The 25,724-nt window shown below is 39.5% G+C and overlaps 3 protein-coding genes across 4 annotated transcripts in view; 1 reads left to right on the forward strand and 2 right to left on the reverse strand.

The window, feature by feature from the left end:
• Positions 1-1,325: 1,325 nt before the first annotated feature.
• LOC117419354 (leucine-rich repeat-containing protein 10-like) lies at positions 1,326-3,327 on the forward strand. The gene has a single exon (XM_034032043.3). The coding sequence runs from the start codon at positions 1,438-1,440 to the stop codon at positions 2,275-2,277; it is 840 nt and encodes a 279-aa protein (XP_033887934.3). The 5' UTR covers positions 1,326-1,437; the 3' UTR covers positions 2,278-3,327.
• A 797-nt stretch (positions 3,328-4,124) lies between these two features.
• LOC117414673 (T-complex protein 1 subunit beta) lies at positions 4,125-11,942 on the reverse strand. The gene is made up of 16 exons (XM_034024439.3): positions 11,799-11,942; positions 10,649-10,723; positions 10,469-10,534; positions 10,264-10,375; positions 9,885-9,961; positions 9,508-9,620; positions 8,941-9,143; positions 8,579-8,679; positions 8,364-8,491; positions 7,993-8,096; positions 7,494-7,613; positions 7,241-7,369; positions 5,396-5,499; positions 5,154-5,253; positions 4,736-4,877; positions 4,125-4,411 (listed from the first exon to the last, which is right to left on the reverse strand). The coding sequence occupies exons 1-16, from the start codon at positions 11,925-11,927 to the stop codon at positions 4,381-4,383; spliced, it is 1,734 nt and encodes a 577-aa protein (XP_033880330.2). The 5' UTR covers positions 11,928-11,942; the 3' UTR covers positions 4,125-4,380.
• A 1,929-nt stretch (positions 11,943-13,871) lies between these two features.
• LOC117414724 (fibroblast growth factor receptor substrate 2) overlaps positions 13,872-25,724 on the reverse strand; it is a 31,475-nt gene continuing 19,622 nt past the window's right edge. Inside the window, exons 2-7 of one of the 2 annotated variants that reach the window (XM_034024498.3) lie at positions 22,978-23,078; positions 21,893-21,984; positions 21,375-21,561; positions 19,190-19,348; positions 17,885-18,048; positions 13,876-16,838 (exon numbers count right to left, since the gene is read on the reverse strand). In XM_034024498.3, the coding sequence (XP_033880389.3) occupies positions 15,816-16,838; positions 17,885-18,048; positions 19,190-19,348; positions 21,375-21,561; positions 21,893-21,958 (1,599 nt within the window). In that variant the 5' untranslated portion in view covers positions 21,959-21,984; positions 22,978-23,078 and the 3' untranslated portion in view covers positions 13,876-15,815. The other variant, XM_059027660.1, reaches the window with a different exon arrangement.

The following is a 25,724-nucleotide window of genomic DNA, read 5'->3' on the forward strand; positions in this document are numbered from 1 at the left end:
TATAGAAACAAGGGAACTGCTTTTCCCTCCGTCCCCAAACATCCCACACAATGTCTACCCAGAAAACTAGGAAATGGATCATTGTCCCCATTTTAATAGACACAGCTAAATAATAAATAAATAAATAAATAAATAAATAAATAAATAAATAAATGGCCTTGGATATACTGCCTCTTGGACTCAAGTCTGTTGAGCATGTTGTTCATGCAGAGAGGGCATTGTGACCTTACTGTACACTCTGTCTGTTTAAACATTTAGTAAATAATCTACTGCCAAACTTTGAAAAAGCTCTATGAGGGTCACGCTTCGGAGTCCGTTCATTTATCATGGCTTTATCAATTTGGGAAACAGTAAAGTGAAAAGCATTGCAAAAAACATGGAAAAACAGATGCTTGCATGGCAGATTACATATAAACACGGTAAGACATTTAAAAAAAAGCACGTGGAAAACATGGTAAAATGCTAAATTACAAAGCAAATTTTATAGGAAATTCTTTTTATTTTATGTATTTGTTCTTCATTTCACCTCCCGCAAATGGGTTTCTGCCAAGTCTGGATTCACAGTGAATGTCATCTTGATCATACTTACTAAGCGAGCAGTCTTGAGTAGGGGAAAAGAGGCAACAACCTACAGATGTAACATAAAACAAAGCTAGAAAAGCTTGGTTCACACGGCTCTTGGGTTGGGACACTTATTACCCCCACAATGCATAATGACAGATACTGTGTACACGAGGAAGCAGACGTCTAAACAATCATTGTTGGCACTGGTTACGATACTTGGAGCTGTCAGATATGTAGTTGACTTAGTAAAATAAACAGAGGACAAGATAGTGCTGGTCATCTGGCAAGCTTCATTCAGGCACTGTTAAAAAACACACACATTCAGAACTGAAGCACAGTATCTCCCAAATAAAGCGAGTCCCCATTATCCTGGGAAAGTTAGACTGTGCTGCGGGATTATAAACACTGTCATCTTTATTTCTTACACTTCCATTCAGACGGCTGTACAGTAAATGTCCAATAAAGAGACGGCATGGCACAGTAAAACCATATCCCAATACTCTATATGCACTTAGGCATAGTGTGCTGTAGACAGCAGTGGTGCCTGTCAAGCAGCACTTGAAATTCTAGTGTCTTTTTAGAGGAAGGCAGCTTTGGATCCTTGATAACAGAAAAGGAACGCTGCCAGACGCTGGTATGTGAATGGGCCTGGGAATAGTGAGATTGTTAACTCCAGGAACACGTCCAAAAATATGCAATCACCCGACACTTAAGGAGTTATCAGAAACATTCCATAGCTCACAAAGCCTGTGGCCATCAGCATGAACTGGAGATTATATTGGTCTTCAGGGTCTGGCTGGGAAGCATTTTGCAGAGACAGCCAGCAAGGAAAATAGCTTTCTCTGTACAATGCAGTGAGCGTCTCGATGAAAAATGGGCAACACTATCAGGGCCACTATTGCCTTCATCCCCTCCAAGAAGTGCCAGAAGTTCCTTATTGGCGACTTGGAAGAAATGCCACTGGACAAGATGGTGGACGTGAGCGGGAGCCAGTTGAGAAGATTCCCTGTTCAGATCTGCAGTTTCACTCGACTGGTCAAACTCTACTTGAGTGACAACAAGCTGCGGAACCTGCCCCAGGAGCTGAAGCAGCTGCAGAGTCTCCAGATCCTGGCACTGGATTTCAATGGGTTCAGAGAGCTGCCAATAGTGGTGTGCAGCCTGAAGCAGCTCTCCATTCTGTACCTGGGCAACAACAGGCTTCATGCGTTGCCCTCGGAGCTGAGCCTGCTGAAGGAGCTGAAGACCCTGTGGATCGAAACCAATTACTTCAGTGACTTCCCAGATGTCATCTGTGAGCTGCGGAGCCTCAAAACCCTCCACGTGGGCTACAACCAGCTGAGGTGCCTACCCAAGGGACTGAATCGCCTGGAGGACCTGAGCAGCATCTGGCTCTCTGGGAACCTGTTTTCTGAGTTCCCAGAGGTCCTGCTCGAGATGCACTTCCTGGACGTGATCGACGTGGACAGAAACCGTATCAGGCGTTTCCCCAGCCTGGCACATCTCAAGGGCTTGAAGCTGGTGATCTACGACCACAACCCCTGCGTGAACGCCCCCGCCGTGGCCGAGGGGGTGAGGAGGGTGGGGAGGTGGGCGACGAATACAGATGAAATCAAAGAAGAAAACAAGCAGAGGGCTGGAGAGCCGCTTACGGAAACCAAGGAGCCCGAGATTGAATCGCAGATTAAACCAGATCAAGACGCCACCTTCTAGGAAGATTATAATGGCAGGAACTGATTTGTCTAATAGAGCTCAGCTGCTGTATGGTGAAAGCCTTGAACAGCATGGTACTTCCTGAAACTTATTTTGTTATAGTGAGAAAACTGGTACAGCAACATTAAAGTAATTTAAGATTTTGCGGAATCAGGATACAAGCACACTAGGATGCACTTCTTATTAGCTTATTACATTGTTTTACTACTGCACATATAATTATGGAAATTGTATTCGGTATGCAGAAAGTAGGGGATAGAACACATGCTTTTGTATTAAAAAAAAGCATACATGTATATTTGCCTCTAGCTAAATATTTACATGTTTTCGTCAATATTTTGTATACAGTACTGTATGCACTAGAGGTTGCTCAAATTGTCAATACATATTTGACCGTATGTACACACTAGTATTTGTTCATTTCAATCTTTCTTCATACATGACTGAACATCAATAATAGATTTATTAAGGTTTGTTGATGGGGAAAGAGAACAAAGCCATGTCCTGACAGATGAACGTCAAGACAGAAAGTTTAAGTGAACAAATCTCATGCTTGGGAACAATTGCCTGAAAAAATGAAAAACATGTCAAGGGTGTTTAAGACAGACACCTTGTTTAGTCTACAATTTCAGTGCTTAGCAGAATGACAGAACACTCCTCCTGTGCTGAGCTAAATCATAAATACAACAATGAACGTAAGCAAACTGTATTCAACATTCACAGCGATACCACACATAACTTACTATTTTTTTATTATTACAATTGTTTTTTTCCAAACTTGATGTTGCATTCATTTTGTTATGAAGTTCCCAGGAAGATAAATTCAAACAATGCTAAGTGCTTAAGTGTGTGTGAGTGTGTGGGGCATTTAGATACAGAGTGAAGCAATAAAAGCTCTCAAAACCACCATGATTCAAACACGGGTCTTACCAGCCTGACTAAACTTTTTTTTTTTTTCTTGTTTATTTAACCAATATGTTTGAATCCCTTTGTTGCATAACCTGTCATGCTACAGCATTCAATATGGTGTGTAAAATGAACAGCGTAGCTGCAGAAGACAGAAAACACATTTCAAGAACAAGAATGGCTTATCCCACACGAAGCTTGAACTGAGAATATTTTCAGAATTCTGTTATCCAGTCATGTGGTTTCCAATTAAAAACCAATACAGTTCTCCAACACAGAAAAAATTAATATCAAGGCCACTGAATTAGTGAAGGGTCTTTACAGTCAAGCAAAGTACTGGTACAACTTACTATCAACACCAGTTAACTAGATTAGTAAATTATGAAATCATGAGGGAACATTGTATACTTTTACTTGCTGCAATTGCATGATATTTGTTTATGTAAAACACTGGACAGTCACAGAAGGAAAGGCAGCGATTGCTATGGGGTCACTCCAGCTTACGTGGGCTAAGTCTTGGGGAGGCGTTTCCTCAATTAGTGGCTGATGATACATACGTAAACTATATATGACAGAGAACAGGGGTCCAGGGTAGATGTCTTACATGAGAATGTGTTGACGGTTTGCAAGAAAACAGATTATTTTGAGAATCTCTGAACTTGTTTTTCCAAGACATAATACATAATTTTAAGAGCAGGCTACAAAGGATCCACCCCAAACAAAAACACATGTAGGTTTCTCAGAATTTTCCAAAATGTGGGATACCCAGTTATTGGGACCTGGGCACTTCATGAAAATATGGTCCTGGATTCAAACTGGAATGCTCTCTAATATGGCGGGCAACCACAAAATGAGATAAATGAGCGTCAATATAATCCCACAGTATACTCTATCCCAAACCATACATGAAAGAATATGTAACAAAATAATCAGGAACAAGGTAATTGTGTAATTTTTATGATGGGGGGGGGGGAAGCTTAATTTAACAAAACAGCAAGTCCTCCCAAATAGATGGAAGAACAAGAACTACAGAGTCGGTACAGACAGCCACAGATAAGTTAACCTGGCAGGCAGCATTTCTAAAGTTTATAAATACGCAAGCCATTCTCCTCGTGCACGCAGCTGTTTTGTCTCAAGGTTGTTCTCTGATCTCCCCCTGCTAATATCTGGGCACACACGTTCCTGGAGATGTTGCGATTAACACGGATGGTGGTCTGGTACTCGTTTTCTGGAAAACAAGAAGAAGAAACAAAATTAGAAAATACTTTGAGTTGTGTGAACCAGGGATCAGATTTAAAACAATGCCTTCGTATTTTCCAATTATCTTAGTTCTCTTGGCGCCACTCACAGATAACTGCATGCGCAGTTTACTTCAATTAAATTTGTATTGACAGTAAATTCCTTTATTGGAGAAGGAGACAGAGCAATATGGTATTTGGGTAAGAAACAGCATAGGAGGGTTTGAGTGGTCATGAAACACTAAAGGAGGAGTACAGTACATAGACTGTTCACAATACAGTTTAGAGATGCAATACAAATCAAAAACTTCTACCTTGGTGCTGCCTTTATGATGTTATCCACTCGGAGGATCATTTCTGCTGCTTCCGCTGCACTCAGCAGGACTTGTCTTTTCACCTGGAAGCTTTCTGTGACTCCCAGCTCCACCATGTCTCCAATAGTTCCATTGACCATGTCTAAATTTGTAAAAAATAAAATTAAAAAACCACACACATACAACATCCACAATTACACTGTTCTCCGAGAAAAAAAATAAACAACTTTTAAATCAACACACTTCAGATATCCTAGGCAGGGAAACACAGGTATGCATTTAGTTGTGGTTCAAATAATTAGCCATATACACATTTAATCCAGTGCATTATTGAATGTTTGAATCCTCTCATATGTAATGCAGCTGAAACTTAGAGCAGATTCACTACTGTACTAAAATAAACTGCACATGTACTTACCCAGACCATAGGTAGTCTTTCCTTCCACATGAGCTGCCCTTAGCTGAGCAACCAGATCTGCACTGTCATACCCAGCATTGTCAGCTATGATAGTTGGCAGCTGAAAACAGAATAGATTACAGAATGTACTTATCCACTTTGTGTTGAAATCCAAGACACTTTCTACATTACAGCAAACGTCACACATATAGTTCTCGGGTCAGCACAGCCAACAGCCCAGGCATAATACCAACAAGGCTTACCATTGCAAGTGCTTTAGCAAATGATTCCATGGCAACCGCCTCCTTGCCTGGTGTTCTGATAGCCAGATCAGTTACAACCTTGGCCATCAGCATCTCCGAGCAGCCTTTGGGGAGGACAAAAAAATCACCTTAATAAATCCGCTCACAAAACAAGAGCACTAATATTTTGTACAATGGTGAAGAAAGTGAATTTGTGCAAGAAAAAAAAGTATATACAGACGTGGTCAAATTTGTTGGTACCCCTCCACAAAAAACAAAGAATGCACAATTTTCTCTGAAATAACTTGAAACTGACAAAAGTAATTGGCATCCACCATTGTTTATTCCATATTTAATAGAAATCAGACTTTGCTTTTGATTTTTTATTCAACATAATATTGTAAATAATAAAACAAATGAAAATGGCATGGACAAAAATGATGGGACCGCTAATCTAATATTTTGTTGCACAACCTTTAGAGGCAATCACTGAAATCAAACATTTTCTGTGGTTCTCAATGAGACTTCTGCACCTGTTAACAGGTAGTTTGGACCACTCTTCCTGAGCAAACTGCTCCAGTTGTCTCAGGTTTGATGGGTGCCTTCTCCAGACTGCACGTTTCAGCTCTTTCCATAGATGTTCGATAGGATTCAGATCAGGACTCATAGAAGGCCACTTAAGAATAGTCCAATGTTTTGTTCTTATCCATTCTTGGGTGCTTTTTGCTGTGTGTTTTGGGTCATTATCCTGTTGGAGGACCCATGACCTGCGACTGAGACAGAGCTTTCTGACACTGGGCAGTACGTTTCACGTCCAGAATGCCTTGATAGTCTTGAGATTTCATTGTGCCCTGCACAGATTCAAGGCACCCTGTGCCAAGCGCAGGAAAGCAGCCCCAAAACATAACCGAGCCTCCTCCATGTTTCACTGTAGGTATGGTGTTCTTTTCTTTGAAAGCTTCATTTTTTCGTCTGTGAACATAGAGCTGATGTGACTTGCCAAAAAGCTCCAGTTTTGACTCATCTGTCCAAAGGACATTCTCCCAGAAGGATTGTGGCTTGTCAATATGCATTTTAGCAAATTCCAGTCTGGCTTTATGTTTTTCTTTCAAAAGTGGAGTCCTCCTGGATCTTCTTCCATGGAGCCCACTTTTGCTCAAAAAGCGACGGATGGTACGATCAGAAACTGAAGTACCTTCACCTTGGAGTTCAGCTTGTATCTCTTTGGCAGTTATCCTTGGTTCTTTTTCTACCATTCACACTATCCTTCTGTTCAATCTGGGGTCGATTTTCCTCTTGCGGCCGCACCCAGGGAGGTTGGCTACAGTTCCATGGACCTTAAACTTCTTCTTGTCACAGGAACATCAAGCTGCTTGGAGATGGACTTGTAGCCTTTACCTTTACCATGCTTATCTATTATTTTCTTTCTGATCTCCTCAGACAACTCTCTCCTTTGCTTTCTCTGGTCCATGTTCAGTGTGGTGCACACAATGATACCAAACAGCACAGTGACTACTTTTCTCCATTTAAATAGGCTGAATGACTGATTACAAGATTGGAGACATGTGTGATACTAATTAAAGAAACTAATTAGTTTGAAATATCACTATAATCCAATTATTTATTATCTTTTCTAAGGGGTACCAACAAATGTGTCCAGGCCATTTTAGAATATCTTTGTAGAATAAGCAATAATTCATCTCTTTTCACAGCTTGTTTGCTTTATTCTATGACATACCAAAGGCATGCAAGTATACATGATAAAATAGCTTTTAATTTCGTCACTTTTCAGGAGGAATGAAGCATTATTTCAATGAGCTGTAAGGGTACCAACAAATTTGAGCATGTCTGTATATGTAAACTCACCTCCACCAAAGACAGTCCTGGTTTCTTTCACTGTCTGTGAAAGAACACAGAGGGCATCATGTAGAGATCTCTCCGATTCATCCAGGATCTGCTGTGTCGCTCCTCGGAGGACGATGGTACAAGCCTCACCTGAAAGAGAACTTGAAAATTAACTCAACTATTGGGGGGGGGGGGGGGGGGAGAACAATAGCATACTGTATAATGCTCATTGTACTCTAATATTGAAAATGATTATCCCAGTGTCCCTACATACCCATGTCCACTCCAGAGAAGTGGATCAGCTTGTCCTCTCCGATCATGACTTCTTCAATAAGTTTACAGTGGCCCAGTTTCACCATCTCTGGGTGATCAAAGGTTGAAGCGATTTCTCCACCTGGTAAACAAGGAATGTGTTACCAGATAGTAACAGCAACTGTGTTACACAAGAAATAAAACAGCATACACTGAGCTGTATGGTATTGAGTCAATTAAAAAAAACAAATGCCATTCATATGTAACAAGTAAGTTGGTAATATACATCCCCACCACAGTTGTAAATGCAAAATGAGTCAAAGGTGAACAAAATAAAAGTATGCCAAATGACATGTTCTTCCGTAGATTACCAGGTGGTGATACTCTTAAATTTTCCAATCAAGTTTCACCCAACAGTTCTCTAGCTACATGTAAGACTCTAGTGTGTGACATTCATATGGGTATTATACTTTTACTATCAAACCTTCTGAGTTGAGTTTACAATCTTTTAAAACACTTACCGGTAACAAGTGCGAGGCGCTCCACCCCAGCAAAGTCAGCATGCTCAATAGCCATCACACCTGCAGCACCAAACAGCTGCTCAGGGTAGTTATAGATGAGCTGCCTAGAAAAGAAAAGTGCATTTGTATCAGTCCCCAAAAGAGCAATCCATGGAGATGATCAGACAGCTGAGACTTAATGCTGGACAGGAGGCGTGCAAGGCAGTTATCCTACAATATAGATATCTATAGGTTTAAGGACGTGGATTTTTGCCCTTGGTTCAAACTGATTTATCAGCTTTTACAGGCTAAATTGGGTCTGCACAGCTTTTTGAATTTATCACGCATACCCAAGACTAAAACACAAAATGGTGAGGTTATTTGAGAATTACCTGTTAATAAAACAATTGATTCCATGCTTCAGGATGCGTTCAACCTTTTCCTTCATCTTTTCTTTCTCTGCCTGTTCAATTTCTGCTATCTTGGCTGTGGAGTCCACTCTCACTCGGGAACCAAAGATCTAAAGTAAATGGAATGGATAAAGGTCACTACCAGCTGAATCGTTAGGGATTCGTACACACATTTCTGCCTCTGAGATCACACATACCTTAATTTTATCTGTGTCCATGCCAGTGTTTGCAATGAGTATTTTTGCATTTTCAATTCTTTTGGGCTGGTTTACACCAATCTTCTTATCTAGCAGAAAGCCTGTAAAGATTAATGAAAAACGTTTACAGCACACCAATTCATTCTTGAATGGGTGGGGAAAAATTACTCCAGATGTACCAGCATAACTGCTAAACCTGTAAAATCACTGCCACTGAAGTTCCAGCCATCACTGTGCAGTTCATTAGAATGGGAATTATATAAAAAAAAAACAGACAATTGATCTTTTACAATTTGACAGTGTAAAATGTACAGTAAATGCAAATAGTTTAATTCTGCACGCATTTCCAATCCAAACATCACCTTCATCCAAGTATGAATCTGTCAAGCTGCCGCCAAGCTTCTTAATGACATGGATGGCCTCCAGATTGCCAGAGCCCTTCAGTCTGAGCACAGCTTGGACTGCCAGGTTGGAAAAGTGCTCCTTGTGGTGAGTCAGCAGCTTCGACGACAGGGTGGTTCTGGCAATGTTCATCAGGTCTTCGCGGAATTTCACTTCATCGTTTCTGTGAAAGAATGGAGTACATTTTTATCTGACCCAAATGTTAGCAGATCTGAACAATGTTGACATTTAATCATTAAAATACCCTTCATGGTATTGGATTACATTAATCAGAATTGCAGGCACTGTTAGATACAGCAATTATCTAAAACTGTAACGGCAATGGTTAGATCAATTGAATAGACCCCACTAATGGGGTCACAGCCACCTAAACAAGCTACAAGATAGAACCATCAAAATGTAGACCCTTAGAGAAACACCACAGAAACACCAAATCAAAATTATGCATTGTTCAGGCCAGAACACAGCTTAGTCAGTACACAACCAGGGAATTCTTACAATTCTTCACCCATTAATAAGACACTAACCCATGGTCTACAGCAGCACTCCTCAAGGCATCCCTCGCTGCCTGGGTTGCTTTTCTCCAGCCAGAGATGATGATCTGAGGATGGATCTTCTTTGCAATAAGGAGTTCTGCTTCCTGGCATGGAAAATACATACAAAAATTACAATAGCTGATATTATTGTGATTTGAGTACTTTCTTTGTATTCTGGCAAAAATAAATATTCCAGATGTACACCAAGTGGGTTAATAATAAAACTTTTGCAGAATTATATGTTAAGCTTTCACAGAACAGTAGACGCACACATCCCAGACCAATGTCATTAATTATGTAATTTTCCATGTCAAAGTAACCAGCTCTAATATGTATTTATAATAGGACTAGAGTACAGAACATCTTACCCTCAACAGCTCAGCTGCCAGCACAGTGACAGATGTGGTTCCATCCCCAACTTCATCATCCTGAACTTTGGACATATCTAAACAAGAAACACAGTATTCAATTTACCTGTTAATACACTTGCCTTTTTAAAAATGTCTTATTACATCGCCAATTTCAAAGAAGTATTAATCCGAACATCAGCAGCAAAACAAATCACATAAATCACATGCTATCTGGTTACATAGAACAAATAAAGTTGCATGCAACATTTCTTTATTCTGTACAAATTCATGTTCCATCCCAATCAATCAACTCATAGTACTGTGCTCATGAAATGCAATCTGTGAACATTCAATTTGAAGCTATATTCCTGCAATATGTTTAAAGTACTACACTCACCAACAAGCACCTTGGCTGCCGGGTTGTCAATACCAATTGCCTTCAGAATGGTGGCGCCATCATTTGTCACTGTGACTGAGCCTTCCCTTCCACTGCTCAGGAGAATCTTGTCCTAAACAGTAACATTAAAAGAATAATTAATGTAACAACACATTTTTGCCTGATTGTTTTCAATTTATGAAATTAAGAGCATCTGCACACTTACCATTCCTTTTGGTCCCAAAGTGCTTTTAACCAGATCCCCAATGGCTATGGCACCAATGAAGGAAGACTAAATTCAATGAAAGATAAACAGCTTAACTGAAACATTCAAATGAATAAATCAAATGGAAAGACCTAGAAATCGGAATCTAGACTGTATGGTCTATGTTTGACTTGTATTTACCAGTCGGGCTGTTTCAGCCTTCTCCTCATCGGCACCAGGTCTGAAAATGTTCACGGGAGCAAGTGAAAGGGATGCCTAGAACGGAGGGAGGGAGAGGGAGAGGGAGAGGGCGAGAGGGAGAGAGAGAGAGAGAGAGAGAGAGAGAGACAGACAGACAGGAGAGAGAGAGAGAAATGCGTTAGACACAATTTTCATCTAGTTAAATAACGAAGCGTCTTAATCTGCACATTGTGTACTTACACCACCTATACAAAAGATTTACATCTGCATAGACTGAAATGTTTTATCAATTGCATTCATATTTAATTCACGTAGAAAAAATACATTATCAAACTGTGACATGGTTAATGGCAAACACATAAGGTTACAGTGAGAGAATATTGTAAAATTAAACTTATTTCTTAGGAGGTTTCATCGTCACATATTACTATATTAAGAATGTACTCCTTTTAAATCAAATATTTCTGAACATGTTCCAGCTCCTAAAATGGCAATACTCAATTATTGAGTAACTGCGATACGATGTGTAGGTTTCTAGGGGCTGATCTGGTCGGGAGCGCTCCTCCTCTTTCGAGAAACCGACTAGAAGCTTCTCAGTGCGGCCTAAAGCGGACGGCCTACATTTAGCTGGATTTTATTACCACCATTAAGTCAGGGGCATTCAATTAAATATAACGAACGTACACATTTATTGTTTATAGCACGATTTAAAATATCAATACCTGTCATAAGTTAGCACTATAATGTAACAAAGAAACCGTCGTGACCTAGCAGAAACGGGTGCATTTATTTTACACTATCATCTATTTCAAAACTAAGACAAAAGTAAAACAAACGGAGCACTGAATTACATTTTTTATTAAACAAACCAGACAGAAATCAAACGTTTTAATTCAGTTTATAGTGCTTTGCTTTTGCATATTAAAAGCAAAGGCACAAAGCTCAGCCCTAAACTGCGTCTCTCACTGCACCCCATGTGCTACATGACACCGGCAAAAAATAGACAAAGGATTTTTACTGTTATTTTTAAACTGAAAACCTCGTCAGGCTAGGTTATGGTCAACAGTAGCACACCAAACGAAGGTGTAGCCAAAATACAATGTTTTGTGAAAAGTATTCATGCAAATAACTGGAATTAAAAAATGCTTACCATGTTTCCTCTGTTGTACAAAGCTGATGCTAATCTCAGATCCCTCCCAACCGTCTCTCTGTGCGGCACAACGGCGGGTAGCGTGTTGACGTAATACGCAGTAAAGCATCGTCCCTTCTTTAAAGGCATACAGTATTGGGTTTTCCCATTTGCCAAAAATAGCACACAACCTTAAGCATACGGTGTTATTGGTGCCCAGTTAAGTAAATAAATACATTTACATAAATCAAATTTACAATTTTACATTGTAAATTTTGGTGTAGAACCTTTGGTTAATTTACAGGTACAGACACAAATTCACATAAGAAAAATAAACACGAACTGCGTTTATCACTATAAACTACTGTGTAAAGAAGGCTTAACACATGTGTATATCAGTCTGTTTGGTGTATTCCGACACATTAAAAATGGCCCCAGTTCAAACATGAATTTTACTTTTCTTTCAGATTTCGTGCTGGCCATGCTAATGATATGTTGGTACATTTCACATTACTACTGTCTTCTACTTTATGTGAAAAAAAAAAACAAAAACATTATTTGCTGTGAAGATGGCACACACGTAACGAGGGGTTATTGCTTTAGGATTAAACCCCAGAAAGCCCTGTTTCAACCCCAAGCATTTCGTTTTTGAAATCAGTATCGAGTACCACCTTTCTTTTTTTTTTTTTTTTTTTTTTACTATTTTATTGAACACACAATGGTCAAAATGCATAACCTTTCAGCGCTTTTGAGCAGAACCCCAGGGTTAAAATAAAACAAGTAATTCATCTTAGATCAGTGGCCAGGCTTTTTAAATCCCTTTTTAGGAACAGTGGCTTGAAACCTGGTCCGGGTGACCTTAGACCTAGGCAACTTTGCTGTATCAAATGCAAGTCTCAGGTGTGCCATGCAGTGGCCTGAAACCCATTCTCAAGCCAGTGTCTTTATGTTCCCTCAGCTTAAGTTATGATGTTTTCTTTGCTAAGAGAAAGTCAGAAGTATGCATGTGCAGGAAATTAAAAGTGCAAGCAGTGTTGAGAATGAACAGTAAAGCATTCTCTGGCAAGTTACATGAACACACAGCATGTCTCAGAAACAGGAATGAATCAAACGATGTCCCAGGTGCAGTCAAAAATCAGGAACCTCTTTTGAAAAGCCGATATATAAAAACGTAACCTCATGCTGTGGATGTTTGCATGTTACTGGTTATGTATTATGTGTTTATGTAAACTTAATTATAACATTAACAATAATAATAATTAGAAGAAAAAAAAAATACTTTTGACCTATGCAATTTACATGTAACTTTCAATTCTCTGCGTGGATGTCAGTATAATGAAGCAGTGTCTGTGGAAAGGATTAGAACAGCTATATTGGACAGTGATGTTCTGTGCCACCTTGCCTGAACTATCCCATGTTGAACGCTGTTGTTTTTACCCCAGAGGTATTACTGTATTTGATGTGGTGGAAGTCCAAAGAAATGCTCCCAATACTTGTTTTGTGAGAACATATCCACATTACTAAACTGGAAAGCTCCCACTCTACACTTCTTTAGGAGTCTACAACTATAATTATGAGCTGCACAAACCTTTTATAAAACACAATGCTTCAGGCTGCTCCAGTTACTGAAGACTGCAGGTTATAAAAGGCATATGATGTCATTGAAGAGGAGGAGGGGTTGGGCTAGTAAGAGTCTGCTGTATATTTGTATTTGTTTGGACTGGCCTTACAAATAAACAATATGTAGTGAATTAATGTACTACTCCATCAACCTTCAGTCTTATAAAGATGCATTTTGTTCTTTGTATTTTATCATCCAACAGTTACATTTTTATGCAACCTTGGACCAAACTAAATTAGAATTGTTTTTGCCTGCATTGTTTATGTTAGAGTGCCCCTGTTGGAGAGTGAATGCTGGGATGGATTTACGCAGGAGTTTCTGCAGTCGATATACTATTCACCTTTAAGGAGTCCTCTGCAGCCATGGTCTTCCTTTCCAGATCAGTCACTTGGAATGCTGGGATGGATTTACGCAGGAGTTTCTGCAGTCGATATACTATTCACCTTTAAGGAGTCCTCTGCAGCCATGGTCTTCCTTTCCAGATCAGTCACTTTGGTGCACATGTAGAGCAATCAGTTAACTTCTGTGGTGTTTGCCGTTCATTAAACTTTCAGTGTCCCTTTTTTCAATTGCAGTCTAGTATACAAAACATGCATTCACTATAATACCCCTTTGTACATCATCGCCTACTTTTGAGCCAACTTGATTTCCTCAGTTTGTAATAAGAGATACTATAATTAACTTTTAAAAAAACTGGCAAATCTCCTGTACATCTCCTTAAGGACACTAAAGAGAAGTTAGACGCTACTTCAATACATGATTTACAAAGCCCAATACGCACCCACACCTCAGAATATCCCTTCATAGTTTTTAAAATGTTTCTGACCTTACCGGTAATTTATTTGTAGAACAACAATAAAGATGATGGTTGTCTGGCAAACAGTGCCAAATGTTGCAGCAAACAGTGCTGGGGATTTTAAATTCAGGCTTGGGGGAATAAAACACATAAAGGCAGTGCACATCATGTCTATTACAATGTCAAATCTTTTTTTTTTTTTTTTTTTTTTTATTTATTTTATTGCCATGCTACAAAATAAAAGTTAAAATAAAATAATTTTAAAAATGGTGTTGGCACTGACGACATCTGAAAAAAGATGTAGATATCTTAAAAATACAGACACTGTGGTTTTCTTAAATATGAACATTTTGGTAAACTATATCCATACCTGAAAATGCAAACATCAAAATAAACTAACTTAAATGCTTGTACATTGATGTGGCACAGCTAAATAAAAAATAAATTAAAACAAAAAAAGTGTTGGTTACTTTTCTGCATCGTATTTATCTTTAACTTGCCCAAAAACACACCACACATATTAAGGAATGTTTACAGCTGAAATGAACCCAAATGTGGAAACATTCAGAGCATACTTTGTCTAAGACTTTGTTTGGCAAGGGTGTATCCTCATTTCATTTAAAACTACAATTTAATTGTTTTATTAAACAAATCTATTCAAACTACATTCATACACAGTTCCTATAGTTATGTTTAAGGTAGGAAGATTTTTTTTATATATAATGCAAGTTAGGATACACAATAAATCTTACAATATAATACAATGCAAAGATAAAACACATGAAAGGGTGAACTTGAGATTCAGGATCCTATGGAAATGTTTGACAGTTTCATACATAGTAAACAGATTGAATTTGAATTACCAGTATGATACTGAGCACTACTGTGGTGTAACAGCAAGTCAATTAAAAAGAAACAATTGTTGGCTCAACAGTTTATAAAAAGGCTCCAATTAATTCATTTAATTTTGCTTGCATGCATGTAAAGGGCTTTCAAAGCATGCCAGTCGTCCTCTGAAAACACAAAAGGTCTTTTGAGTGGGATTGAAACAAAATTGCACTTAATAAAACTCGAATCCTAGTTTTGGTACACATTCAGTTAGTTTTTCTGTACCGTCCTCTTGTCTTTTTCTTTGCTCATTTCAAAGATTTGGCAGTATATAAATGGAGATGCATTGCTACAGTAGTACCAAACAATGCAACACACAAATCTGCATTATTATGAAGTGTTGCATTTTAAAACAAAGTTGCACATTTTTTATTTTATTTTGTTTAAAGCCCACATTGACTTACTACAGGAAGAGAGGTATGTGATCAGAAACGTCACCACTCATATTACTGGCATTTCACTCCAAGTCTATTGAATTAAATAGGCACTGAAAATGAATGCTGTAAATAGCAGAATACAATAGTGTTATATGAATTCCCTTTAAAGTTAGCACAAAGTAGCCAGTGCAACTCCCCCTCTAGTTTTAGACTCTAAAGGTTATATTTATAGTTATTATATTTGGAAAGGGAAAACAAAAAAGTACCTGAAGCCCTGGTTGTCTTCATTTTTTGCAGTATTCTTTAAAACTTAAAAAAAAAAAAAGGTGCAACTTATAAAATAGTGCTTTCTAGGCTCACATAGGCAGGTCAGTACTATTGTGTCGTGTTTTTCTTGAAGTACCATCGTCTCGTGGCAGTGCTTTCTGCAAACTGGACATTGCAGCAGTCCGTTCTATGTCTATGACAGAGTAGAGTTCTGTTCGCCTGGTGGGAGTTTGGGGGAGAGGAGTGGTGGGTGTTTTGGGGGTCTGCGGGTTGCTGGAGTCACTGCCTCTTTCCATCTCAACCTCAATGTAGTTGAGCTGTCTGTGCTCCAGACTGGGGCGCCTGAAGTCAAAGTTAAACACTGTTGGGGTGCAGTCCCGGCGCCTCGCAACCTCCGGCTTGTTGGCGCTTTGCGGAACGGTTACATTTTCTGTGTTGACGTAGTTATGCATTGGGTCGAGGTTATTGTGATAGCCGTTAAGAGCCGGCGTCTTTGGTCCAAAACTATCCTCCTCCTCCTCCTTGCTTGGTTTCGAAACTTCCCACACAGGATGCAGTGAGGGGAGGTTTTCATAGTTTAACAGAGCTGTCCTCCTCTGAGCAGAGTTGTTAGCGTTGTGAGAGTCCGAGCCGTTCGGCGTGGGAATCCTGCCCCTTCGGGGAGGAGGCGCGCTAGGCAGGGAAAAGCCGTTCAGTTTCTCGTACGCCAGTTTGTTATTGGAAGAGGCCTCCTTGCGTTCGTCACTGTCGTAGCCAGTGTCACAGTCTATGGGGTTCGTGCCGGCACTGTCAGCAGACACTCCGTTAACACAACCCCCTGTAACCGCAGCCCCGCCGCTAGCTTGGTCCTCAGCCCCGGTCTCTTCTTTCTCTTTCTCCATTAGTTGTCTCTGAACAGGCGTTGGTCCTAGAATAAACTTGACGCCCTCAGGCTCGAGCAAGACTTGGGGCTCCCCCTCCTCTGCAGGGCACAAGTCCCCATGCGCTGCCTGCCCGCCCCCGCCACTGCCGATGCTCTCAGTGTTGGAGAGCCGGAGCTCCAGAGGCATGTGGCTGCTGGGCCGGTTCCTCCGCTCCTCCTGCATCCCTGTGGTGTTCACGTACGTGTGGACCTGGGCAAGAACAGCAGAGTTAGAGCTCGGAAAGGAGCTCTGCTTGGACAGCTCTCGATAATCAATCAAACACTCATGCTACTGCGCTAGCTCATTTCAAACAAAGCTCATATTCATATTCAGAGCAGTATTACAAGTTCTCTGCATTTTTTTTTATTATTACAAAAAGCTTGGTCTCATGGAAGGAGAAGGCAGTCCACATGTATACTCTACCACAAGTATCATGCATTTCAAATCTTACTAAGAATTCTCACTTTCTGATGAGATTTTACTGTTTGACAGCCAAGTAAAGGAAAGCGTGGGATTCGGGTTAAAACCTTTCACCACTAGATGGGAGAAAAACTACACATTATTATTATTATTATTATTATTATTATTATTATTATTATTATTATTATTATTATTATTATTATTATTATTATTATTATTATTATTATTTATTTCTTAGCAGCAGTGTGGAGTAGCGGTTGGGGCTCTGGACTCTTGACCAGAGGGTCGTGGGTTCAATCCCCGATGGGGACACTGCTGCTGTACCCTTGAGCAAGGTACTTTACCTAGATTGCTCCAGTAAAAACCCAACTGTATAAATGGGTAATTGTATGTAAAAATAATGTGTAAAGAAAATAATGTAATTGTATGTAAAAATAATGTGATATCTTGTAACAATTGTAAGTCGCCCTGGATAAGGGCGACTGCTAAGAAATAAATAATAATAATAATAATAATAATAATAATAATAATAATAATAATAATAATAATCCAGGGCGACTTACAATTGTTACAAGATATCACATTATTTTTACATACAATTACCCATTTATACAGTTGGGTTTTTACTGGAGCAATCTAGGTAAAGTACCTTGCTCAAGGGTACAGCAGCAGTGTCCCCCACCGGGGATTGAACGCACAACCCTCCGGTCAAGAGTCCTGAGCCCTAACCACTACTCCACACTGCTGCCCTATTGAAATGTTCAAAGCATTAAGACAATTGGCAGATATTAGTCCTTGCATTTAATCATTTGCATTTACAGAGTGTCCTCTCTTACTTGTTCATCAGCTACCAATAAGAGATGTGTGGACTCCTCCCCCACAGAAGGAAGGCGGGCACTTCCTACAGACGGGTGTCTGCTCGAGGGGCGCGACGAGGCATCTCCACATGAAGGGTACCGTGGGCATCCATTGGGTAGACTAGGGGCAGCAAAGCCAGGGGCTGCAATGAAAAAAGCATTTTAGTAACTGAGCCTATCGAGTGTTGTACAGCATAAAAATAAAAAAAAATGAAGACAACTTGTACAACTTAATATAAATAAGGAAAAAATTATGCAGAAAATATTCCTTCATTTGGGTAACAAATACAACATAAAAATGAAGACCAAATAAGCCTAGATTTACAGGAGGGGCAGTGCAGTGCTTCCTTGATAAAGAAGACCAAATAAGCCTAGATTTACAGGAGGGGTAGTGCAGTGCTTCCTTGATAATTTCAGTGGCTAATTCACTGCTGACAGTAAATTCTACAATATATTTTACTGTATAAGGGCCATTCACTGATTCACTGTTCTGATGTGCAAGTCAGACAGCAGACTAAAGACAGAGCACAGTAAATGTAGGCAAACCCCACTTTGACAAGCTTTGTTTGTCACTTCTAAGCAAGCAAGCATGCAAACAACCCCACCCCCCCACCAACAAAAACATGGTAACTTAATTTCATAAATTGATTACAACACAACTATTCCTTTGTAGCCTCACCCTGTCATGATTACCCCCCCTGATAACCACCCATCATTCGCTTAGACCGATTAGCAGCAAACCACATCTCTCATGGGCTGCATCACATTCCATACAGATGGCAGAATTCAGATTACAATAGTGTGGCCTTGGCGTAGTTCACGGCTTTGTAAGAGTAGTTACAGATTCACATTCTCCTATCCTGTCTGCCCGGCCCCCTGCCTAGCAGTTTAATTCCACACCACCTCTGTGCTAGCAGAGAAGGACAGAGGCAGAATGTTTCATTATCAGTGGCTCAGTGCAGTGGTTCTCAAACTGGGTTCTGGGGACCCCCACTGGGTCCACAAAGGTTACCCAGGCAGTCTCCAGAATATTCTTGTACAGTGTTCTTTCACTGCTGTGGTGAGACAGGCCTTTTACAGAAGATATACTTGAATTGTACAGAAAGTGGTCTGATTGTTGTAGTGAGAGGCTGGACTTTGTATACATTTACATTCACTGTGGTAAAGCATCATTTGTGTCTGCGATTTGCGTTAGGTTTTCAAAAGGGGTCTCTATTGATAGTTTTTTTTTTAAAGGGGTCGTCTCAGCAAAGCTGGGGGATCCCCTGCCTTCAGGACACTTACTGGTGGGAGTGCGGGGTGTCCTGGGAGCTTCCAAGTCTGTCTGGTTGTGGTTTCGTTCCATTACTGGCTCTTCCACAACACTTATGCTATTGTTCTGCATGATTTCCTGCAGCATGTTGAATATCTCTTCTGCACGAGCACATTTAAATGCAAATATTCCTATTAAATAAAAGAAAGAAAAAAGTACATTTAAATTTGAAGCTACCAACTGGTCACTCTCACACAATCGCAAGTCACAAGAAAAACAAAAAGTTTAATATTGTAAAACCTGGATTATCCAAACAGACCCGCTCTGGCAAGTTCTATGGCAATGCTGTTCTGCACCGTTGCCATAGAAAAAAAAAGTCACTGCTATTTACAGTACTGTTATATATTTAAATCATATTTATTTTAATGTACAGGGTTATTTCTGGGAATGCCAAAGCAATGATTCTGTAAGAATGACTGTATATGAACACATTGATTTTACTAACAACCACCTGCCCATATAGTTTGGATAATAGAGGTTTCACTGTACGAAGAACTAACCACTTTTCCAACACTTGACGTTGAGATGCGGTGCAAAGAACTGATAACCCAAAACAAAAAAAAGAAAAAAAAACTAAATCATAAAGCAGGTTTCTATTATGGTGTATCAATTTTTCCACCAAAACCCTCCATTTTGTAATAAGAAAACACAAGCATACACACCACAGCACAGGTTTAAACAGTTCAGCAATTTTCCACGACACACAAAACTAAAAAAATAAATCCTTATGAATTTCAGTACAAAACTGTGTGCGACAGACACAAAAAACACATCCAGCTACAACACTGTACATCTGCTCAGGGGAAAGCAGAGCTCAAAGCAGACAGCAATACCAGTGGACTGCCCAGTATTGTGCCTCTTTGCTATGAACAGCAGAGGGAGCTTGACTTACCAGTGCAAGCACAAAAAACATCTCCAGTCCCAGATCTCACTTGTTCTTCCTTTTGCAAGCATTAAGTTAAAGTTGACATTCTCATATTAACAATGAAACTACATTGATGTAAATAAATGAATAAAAAGGTGTATCGATCCCTTTTACTAAGCATCAAGAAACCCAAAGCACCCACACTTAACCCAACAAGCCTAGTCAAAAAGAAGTCTTAACGCCATATTCAACACTTGCAATGTTAATGCTCACTGAGGTGTGCTTTCTCAACAGGAAAATCCATTCATTTGGCACACTTACAGTAAGTGAGCATGACACTAAAGTGTTATTTCTGAGCAGGGCTGGTAATATCTTGACAGAAGTGGAAATGCTTCTCATACCCAATAGAAGTGAATTCCAAAGTGTAAGAGCATAGCAAGTAAAAGACAGTGGAAGTACAAACAGAAAGGAATCAAAGATGCTCTGCAGGAATCAACCAATCACTGTTTAGGATGTGTCAGTCTTGTTCTGTGTCTACAGTGGATGTCATCTTGTGCATAGCACATACTGCATGGTTTGATAACTTGTGTATGGGGTGTGCCTTCTCATAACAGAAAACATTTTGCACAGTTTGAGCAGCCGGAATCTCTCAGCATCGCCTCACACTCAAACTGCACAAGATGACATCTCTTATAGCAGTAAGAGAAACATAACGAGACACATCGTACTGACGTAACAAAACTCCTCCTCAACAATGTGTGCACGGTTAGTAATGTCAATTCCAACAAATACAAGCATATTGCGTAATCACCGGGTTAGCAAGAAATGACCCAACAGTGATAGAAACTTGCCTTCCACATTCCTGGACAAATCTTTATTTGAAAATGTTAGAATGTAAAACAATACATCAGATATCAACCTTAGTTTTAGTATTTCAGTGGGGGGAGCAGGGGGGGCTGAATCATGAACTTTATAGACTGTTAAATTCAACCTGTTAATGTTTTGCTGAAAAATAATGTTTCCATTAAGTATTTATAATTATTACTTTGGTGAAAATTATTAATGCAAGCACATGATTAATCTGTATTTATCAAGCATTTACACAAACATAGTTCTCCAATGAGCAAGAGAGCATTAAATGTTTATATACATTCACATGGATAATTGCTGTAATTAAACCATTGCTTCACGTGTGAGCCACTTTCTGAGGGCGTCAGCTCTTTGAAAACCAAAAAGCTATTGCAACATTGACTTCATATTAAATCTGTAGAAACACATTTCCAGTTCAGCACCTTGCCCAGTCTGGCACCTGCGGCCGCTCTCGAAGGAGAAGAGATTGGAGTCGTATCCGTAGCGACGGAGGCAGAGGTAGGGCCATCTGACAGCCTCGCGCTTGCGGGTATGTAAAATCAATTCCGCCTCTGTTAGCTCCATTATGCCAGAACCCAGCTCGTTCCCATCATCGTCCACATTAATCACCTTGGAATACAAAAATACATAAGAGAAACACATGGGAAAATGAACTAGCACAGGCAGCACGGTGTTGATGCTTTCCACACAACACACTGCAAGCATTCGGGCAGACAATACACACACAGTCTTCACAGTTAAAGGACTCCTTTTCATTGCACTGCAAAAGAAAAAAACAAAAAAAACAAAACAAATGCACAACATAAAAAGCAACTACCAAACACACCAAGATCCCTGTACACAGACACACTGAACAGCAGACAAGCCTGCTCAATTGAACTTGTTTACAATCCTTTTGCAGCATTATGTAATTCCGGCTGGCACTTAACCACGGACCCACCTTGAACTTGCTTTGATGGTTATCTGGGAGAGATTCTTTATCTGGACAGCTACAACAGCTACCCATGGCTTCTTTAGAAGACCATTTGATCTCTGGGTAGGAAGAGAGTAAAAAGAAAAAGAAAAGCATTCACATTCACAGTTCATTCCCACACAGGAAAGTTACATTTACAATGCAGTGTGGACCAGCTCTCTAATATTGTATTACAACGACTCTGGAATTACTCACTTTACAGTGCATTTGAATCAGGCTAAAATATATATTTTTGATCTTTTCATGAACCTGATTTCATCTGACCAGTCAGGGCATGCATTTCTTGCCTAGAAGATGTCATTTTTAATGATATTCTTTGTGTTTTAGCTTTAGAGTAGCTTTTCAGCTTTAAAACAAATGCACCAACCCCAGCCAGTGCATTCCGTTGCAACTGCGATGGAGGTTTAAAATGGGGATCGCATGTGTGATCTGCCAGATTTCAGCACAGCATATTTAAACAGTATAGCTGTGCCCTGGAAACACACGGTTTAAAAATTATTGGCTTATGACAGAATTTCTAAATGACTTTCAAAATGATGGTATGTGAAAGAAAACCAATACATTCATTGAGTCTGGAATAAACACCCTGCTGTACACAAGCGTGATTCTCTCTTGTTTAAAAGATAACTGGATAGGGTACAGGTGTTTGCTGGTCACAGCTGGTGGCTTGCTGGTTCAAGCTAGTTCTGCTGGTCAGGGAGACTAGGTGCTGATTAAGGAGCTGGTTAAACTGGTCCAAAAAAAAAAAAAAAAAAAGATTGATTAAACATCCCTTAAATGTAAAAGTTCTAAAGTAAATTGATTACGGTCCATGATCATTCAATTTGCTGTACGTCTTGCCTGGGATTGCAGCTCACCAGCAGTCGCTGGAATATTCAGCATGGTTACTCCTGAGAAATTAATTTACATTATATTTGACTAGTAATATTTGACTACAGTAATTAGGTAATCATTCAATACAAAATGAAAGTATTTTGAAAGCATATTTGACCATGAAAAAGCCCATCATGAGGCTCACATATAGCAACTGGCAGGCATTATAAGCTGCCTACCTAGATCTGGCCATTAATGTTCCTGGTTCCCTCCACAGCAGCTGGATTTCATTCATGCTTCACAAGTTCATGGCGCCACCACACTTAGGATGCCTTATAACCTGCAAAGCAAAAGAGAAGAGGAGATTGAGTGCTTATTCCCCAATCACTAATGTAAAAAATACAGGGAAACCGCTTGCTTTACTGTAACAACTTAAGAATTTTTATTTCGGTTAGGGGGCCCTGTTCACTTCCCACTCCCAAAACCAAGAATCACTTGTATTCCCTTTACAGCCCATTCAACAATACTCTGCGATTCACCAGCTGCTTTGAACAAAGTATATAGGTAGAACAAGGTAATGCTAGGACAAGTGCGCTGTCATATTTCAAATCTCTCTCTTTCCACCCCCCCCCCCCCTCCCCCAACAAAGATTTATATTGTATGACCAAAAACAACAAAATCAGCTACAGTTATATTGTGCAAAAAGAAACAGATCAAATTCTGCAAACTTAACATTCATTTTCCAATGCAAACACAGTTCACCTAGATACCCACATCTCATCTTAGCAGCAAGCTCCATTATATCCCCTACAGTCACAATATTAAATAACAGACATTTTCTGTATTGAATACATTTTATGTCCACATTTGTGAACACGGGACCCACAGGGGGCACTGTATATAGTTCTGGCATACGAATGCGTATGCAACCCCCTGCAAAGGGCAGAAATACTGGGGTAGATTCCCTTCAGTAAGGGGCATGTTTCTATTGCCACGTCCAGGTTTACAGGACTTTGGCCACGCTCTTAAAGACAACAGTGCATCATTACCAGTCTCAGCAAACGCATTGCAACACATTTCATTTGTGTAACGCTGGCTTGCTTATCATCCTCAGCCAGGCTGTAAATCTACTGTATGTTAAACATGTACTGTACATGTGAGATTTATTGTACAGATGTGTATTGGTTTATACTGGCATACAATTTCAACAGTATTATTTTTTTTAAAGTGCACTGTAGTAGAATGTATTTGTAACTTTGTTTAACTATTTTTCAAAATGTCAGGTAACCGTATTAAAATACTGTCAAGGTGTGCGATGTACAAATACACAAGCACAAATGAAAGGGGTGGGGCACCATATCATCCAAGACTCACTCATCATTACTACAACTAATATTATAACCTATTTGTTATGCAAAGTGGTTTTAAAAATCAAAACAAAGACTGCTGAAATAGAAATGACAAACAAAAATAAAATCAAAACTCAATTGTCTACAGGTTCTGACTACAGCAAACATGATCATGAGGGTCCTGCGTTTTAGGAAACCTGTTTTTTTCAATTGTAATTCAACTGCTATCCCCTAGATGTCCCTGCAGCCACTCCAGTTACAGTAATTAAATTCACAATTCAACACATTACGCTTTGACTAATTAGAAAAATAAAAGCTAATTATCATGAGTATAAATGGTAACTGAATAAACTGATGTGTTTAAAGAAAAATTGAGAGGCCTAAACATTGAGTCAAAGACATCGCAATGAAAAAGCATTTCATTGAGCGAACGCACGCGACAATATCCACCTGGTGTTCTGTACACCGATGGGTAGAATTTATTTTGCACAACTTGCAATTTATCTTTGGACCACACTCGAAAGTCAACAATAGACCGACATTTATCATCAGAAAAACACAGAAAACAAAAGGCTGAGATTGACAGCTATGAGACGGCGTCCTCCAGTAAAAAATGTAAGGGGAGCAAAAATTATAAACGCCGACGAGATGATATTTTCGATTTGACAGAGGCATTTGTTTGTGCCAATATTCCCCTGGAAAAAATTGATAATCCCAAACTACGTACATTTCTGAACAAACATGTAATAAATGCGGGAGCAATATCTGTAGTTACTGACGAGTCTACAAATACAAAAGATCAGCATGTTCTGCACACTTTGTTTGTTCTCCAAGACTATTGAATACCTTTGAACTGAAAATAATATTAGCCGATACAGTTAATGTGCCCTCTGTGAATTACTCATCAGTGGCACAGGGCGTTGTGAAATGTTTAAACGCATTTGAAGTTAATTTTAATAATGTGCCTGGATTTGTCTCCGATAATGCCAGTTACATGATCAAGGCATACAATGGCATTCTTCGAGGTTTACTGCCAAAAATAATAATTTTCCGAAAACAGACAAGCTGGTTGCAACCGTTAAAAAAATTGTTTAAACATTACCCAAGCAGAAAACTATGTTTTAAAGACCACCTGACAGAAGCAATCCAACAAAAAGGCTGTATTTTACCCATAAAGTTGCCACCTGAGCCATGCATAACACGATGGGGCACTTGGTATTCTGTGCTGAATATCATTCCAAATACATCCCTTTTCACGCATGCTTCGTGGGAAAGGAAATGCACATTTCACCAAGCACTGTAGTGTTAAAGGACCTCCAGAAATTGCTTGAAGATGTGCAGAGTTTAAAATCAACTCTCCTGCGACGCATGCCAAGGGACTGGTGGATCTGATTCAGTGGTTTGAAAGCCATGAAGTAAGAGTCCATCTGACATATGAAGTTGCAGAATTAATAAATACATATTGAGCAATGGTACAAGAGGTACACAGCACAAACGCCGCAATAAACAAACTATGTGTAAAAACCTTCTGTGATGTGTAAAAAAAAAATGACTAATTACTACAACCCGGATCAATGCAAAAAGAAACCAGTTTTTTTTCAACCAGCTCATAACTTTGATGGCAGTAAGGATATTCG

Source organism: Acipenser ruthenus, chromosome 7 (assembly GCF_902713425.1).
Source record: "Acipenser ruthenus chromosome 7, fAciRut3.2 maternal haplotype, whole genome shotgun sequence".
In the NCBI taxonomy this organism is placed as follows: Eukaryota; Metazoa; Chordata; class Actinopteri; order Acipenseriformes; family Acipenseridae; genus Acipenser; species Acipenser ruthenus.

Coding starts and splice junctions, on each gene's coding strand:
- LOC117419354 (XM_034032043.3), top strand. CDS start 1,438: ATGGGCAACACTATCAGGGCCACTATTGCCTTCATCCCCTCCAAGAAG.
- LOC117414673 (XM_034024439.3), bottom strand. CDS start 11,927: ATGCCTTTAAAGAAGGGACGATGCTTTACTGCGTATTACGTCAACACG. Junction 8,680..8,940: donor AGATTCATACTTGGATGAAG/GTGATGTTTGGA, acceptor TAATCTTTACAG/GCTTTCTGCTAGATAAGAAG. Junction 7,370..7,493: donor CTTCTCTGGAGTGGACATGG/GTATGTAGGGAC, acceptor GTTCTCTTTCAG/GTGAGGCTTGTACCATCGTC.